This window comes from Morone saxatilis, unplaced genomic scaffold (assembly GCF_004916995.1).
Source record: "Morone saxatilis isolate NCDOM2014 unplaced genomic scaffold, NCSU_SB_2.0 Contig3, whole genome shotgun sequence".
Classification (NCBI taxonomy): Eukaryota; Metazoa; Chordata; class Actinopteri; family Moronidae; genus Morone; species Morone saxatilis.
Window position 1 is genome coordinate 16,083,365 of NW_023339873.1, and position 4,321 is coordinate 16,087,685.

The following is a 4,321-nucleotide window of genomic DNA, read 5'->3' on the forward strand; positions in this document are numbered from 1 at the left end:
GGGGGATTTACCTTCTTCAGAGCTGACATTCTAGGTGGATCCTCCTCCTGCAAAACCCGTTCACATGCTGAGGTCCCAAGCCAAGTTTGGAGGGTGCGCAAATCCTAACTCAACCCGGTGCTGATGCTGAGCCATGAGGTGCCTGCTTAGTATTCACATCTCGCTTCCAGCCCGTCCTACAGCGGGCTCTGTGTGCGCACGCCCAAAACCCGCTGCTATTGCACGATTCAGACACACGGGGAGCTCTAGTCTGATGCATCGCGGACTTCATGAGAGAAAGTTGGCAACTTAAACTGACCGCCAATATAAATTGGGCTTGATTATTTTGGTAGGAAGAAAGTGACTCAATATAATTTACCGAGTCTGATTTCAATTCGTCTCGCATTCGGTAACACAGAAGCAATATGCCTCAGTAAAATGTAAACGTATTACTCTGTACTGTCTGTCCTCATCAAATACAGTGGCCGAGTAGTTTTAAAGAAAGCTAAAATAATCTAATATATTGTGCTGTACAAAGCTAATTCATATGCCGATTTGAAGAAGGGATTCGACGGATTAAAACAATATACCGGTGTATGATATACAGGATACGTGTCTTTCATGACAAATAAGAATACATTAAATTGCCTTTAGTTTGAATGGAAATCGGCGCCACAGGAACAAGTGAGGTCTGCCTGTGTAATCAGTCTACCAGTCTGTGAGCTGCTGTCTGCTGGAGGGAGTGTAACTGCTGGAGCCCGACAATGAATGCACTTTGAAAACCGTATAACGTTAGCTGGTTGGGTTTTTAAAGTAGCTGCAGACGTTTCTTTAGCTATTTCAACACGAACACGCTTCCCCGCTGTGTGCTGTTGTAACTCTTTGTTGTGAAGGGAGTTATTAACAGACCGCTAACTGCTAGCATGTTAGCTATAGCCACATGTTACATTTAGGTTTCCGTCCTCTTCGCTTCCACTCAGATATCGGTTAATGTCGATATGGCCCGTAGGAAAGAAGGTGAGCATCGCCGGTGTGGTGGACAACTACATTAATCCCATTTAAAAACTCAAAAAGTTCAGGCGACTAGCTAGCTAACGTAGCTACCAGGCTAAGTCTCGCGTTAAGGAGCTATGTTGTAAACAAATGCACGTGTTCCACCGGCTAACAATACAAAGTAATCCTAACCTGTCAGTATTACAGTCAGTTTACGGTGACCTTAAATAACTGAGCACCGTGATGATTGAACGGTCGATGGTGCTTTTTATAGTATAGGAAAAATACTCAAATTTGTAGTACAGGGCAGTGCTACTTTGATTATTATTATAGTATTATAATGCCCCCGACATGCATATGTATGAACCAGCACCTCTTTCGAAATGGTTGCTTCTTTGAGTCCATCCCTTGTTCTGCATTGGAAACTCATATGAGAACTTGATGTGTGAATTAGACCTACTGCACACTTAATTGAATTGCATTGTTAAACTGTCAGATTTTAGCATGAATAACATTTTGTTTTCCTTCAATACTAAGAAGTCAAGTATCTTACAGTGCCTCTGATTAATAGGTAGTGTTGTGCTCTTATGTATTTTGTGTCCTCTGTCTTGTGTACTTAGCATTTCAATCAAAAGTACTCCAGAAGCTCTACCCTGCAGCTCCCAAATTGGAGAAGGAGCCCAGCCCACCACACATGGTAGAGGCCCTCGCCAAAAAAAACAACGTGAAAAGAAAAGCCTCCCAAGAGGACGCAGCCACTGGTAAGATTACATTCAGTTCACCAGCAATACGGTTTACAAAAGTCAGTTTTTGGGGGATAAAAATCACTCTTTTCTGACTATCTTTCTTTTTGACCCTATTCCCTTTTTTCAAATTACACACATTATTATACTAACACGTTATATATATGCAAAGCTGCTGCCACCCTGCTGCTCTTACCATTGAGGTTTATTACCTTCTTTTATTTGCCATGTCTGTCTCAGGAAATGCAGGGAAGACACAGAGTGCAGCCATTCCATGCGGGCGGATGTACACGGTCCTACCTCCTCCTGCAGACTTCAAGACGGATTCGGAGAAATCCGTCACACTCCCCCAGCTAGAAAGCATAAATAGTGCCGAGGACCCAGCTGGTGAGACGACCATAATCTTACATTTATGTACTTGCGATGTGCGCCGTAAAGTTAGGAGAGATTTACGGCATGGAGTTTCTCCAGGCTGCCACTCTCTGTTATTAAAGTCTCTCTTCTGGATTGTCTCTGCCACACCACTAGCTAATGGAAACAAATAGTGATAATCAATTGTGTTTCTGAACTGAGGAGAACTTGAATGCAGTGCAGATGGTCTAAAAGCCTGGTGGATTTTCACTTTAATCTGTCTGTTGAATGTTGTTTGTTCGAGTAAACTTTTACAACTTATCTAGGAAATACTTACCCCTTGTTGATGCCATCTTTGAGGCTGAATTGTGAGCTGACGTTAATGCCAAGCTGATATGTTCTTGACCTGTGAATGAAAATAATTGGCTGGCAGATAAGTCACACGCGCTGCAGTTAATATGCATCATTTAGTCTATTCTGTCTGCGCTGTGTCTTGTCGTGAACCGGTGGAATGATCAGACTATAATAAGAGTCCTGGCTCACTGCACGTGTCTCTGTACTCATCATCTTCCTTAAAGATCCAGCGTGTAGCATTTAGAAGGATCTTGGAAAATAATATCTTGGAATATATTATCTAAATCTTCCGCAGAGGTTGCCATGTTGAACCGCCGTGTCTCTACAGTAGTCCATAACAGAGCAAACACTGGCTCTATATGGGGCTCTTTTTGTTTTTTCACCATAGTTTGTCCTACACGCTTGGCAGGCTGAACTTAAACGGTTCTGCAACTTCACTGCTAGATGCCGCTGAATCCTACACACTGGTCCTTTAATACAGACCTCCACCCACTTGACAGGCTTCTGCTTTGCCTCAATGGAACAGAAGAGATTTGTTGGCCGAGGCAGTGCAGCATTTAAAGGTGCCCACTAGAATGAATGATGAGTAGTTAAGTTTGATTAATTGCACTCGTCAGCCTAACAGCGCCTTAATTGAATCACATTTTTGATTTAGTGGGCAGTGAGCCTTGATGGAAATTGCAATCTAAAGTCCTGTTTAAGGTCGGCTTGGGTTGGGTTTCATAAAGGTTTGATGATAATAAATCCATCAATGTAGCATTATAGAAACGAACAATAACGGATTGATGTGATACAGTAATGATTAATGTATTAAGAGTCAATAAGACAACCTCTGTTGTAGTCTTGAATTACCAGAGCTGTCTCCACACTGTGTTCTACCACAGTGTGAGCTTCTGCTATAATAATATACTGCTGTAGGGTTCACTCAGTTCAAGAATGGACATATATTTTAGGGCTGATTCTGTGCTACTGTCTGTTGTAGCTTGCAGTGGCTGTCCTTTGGTTACCAGTGAAAGGAGTGCACTACTGTCTCTAAGTTGCCAAGACATAATATTTAGTAGATCTTAGTGTTTTCTCAGTTTTTTGATATCTATGTACTGTGTGTGACAGGCTTGAATGAATTCTCTTTTTCCTCTGTGCTGAGCAACACATTGACGTGAGATACTTGGGCTCAGTTTTAGTCTTCCACAAAAGGACAGAATTGATGAAGATCACCATAAATATTGCACATTTGTACATGCTCTAGGAAAAGAAGTGACTCAGTGCACTCAGATGACTGCAGCAAACGGGACAGTGCCGCCCAGATGGTGTATCAGACGAGTTACAAAATGACGGCAGTGATGACAGCAATGAAGATCAAGTTCATTTTTACCTTGTGCTTCATTGATGCCCATATAGCCAAGTCCTGTAAGTGACTTTGGTTTGTCATCACTACAGTCCATGTTACAGTAAATTGAACAGTGGCTCCTCTTGACTTGCTTTTCACTATTGGTCGATGTTACTCTGCCACTTTCTCTGCTGCATTATGTTCTGGCTGCTAGCCATTTCGCTACTCGCTAATGTGAACGAGTCACTGAGAATTCGACGGGAGCAGGTTTTCTGTGACCTCTCAGCGCCTCTTGAGTTGTTAAGGAGAGGGGAGGTGTGGCGAGGTTGAGAGGAAGCTGCTCAGCCAGGGAGAGCCCCGTTTTCTGTATGGACTCACAGTGAGGGAGAGGTTTAACACTGGTAGGATTTTCTTTAACCTAGGAACAAAAATGACAGCAAAAGAAATCAAACTGCGAAGCCAAAATAGAACCGCAGGAGCTCGAATGATGATTTCCATAAGGTAGGAGGAATGCGATCATTTTGTGTGTGCACAGTGGAGAGCTAATGCATAACCTGAGCATTGCCCCCCCCCC

At 42.9% G+C, this 4,321-nt stretch overlaps 1 protein-coding gene across 1 annotated transcript in view; it reads left to right on the top strand.

Moving 5' to 3' along the window:
* Window positions 1-460: 460 nt before the first annotated feature.
* LOC118336945 (glutamate-rich protein 1) overlaps window positions 461-4,321 on the top strand; it is a 4,281-nt gene continuing 420 nt past the window's right edge. The window contains exons 1-3 of the mRNA XM_035673717.1: window positions 461-996; window positions 1,593-1,733; window positions 1,956-2,102. Coding sequence (XP_035529610.1) covers window positions 978-996; window positions 1,593-1,733; window positions 1,956-2,102 — 307 coding nt within the window. The 5' untranslated portion in view covers window positions 461-977. The remainder of the gene's footprint in view (window positions 997-1,592; window positions 1,734-1,955; window positions 2,103-4,321) is intronic.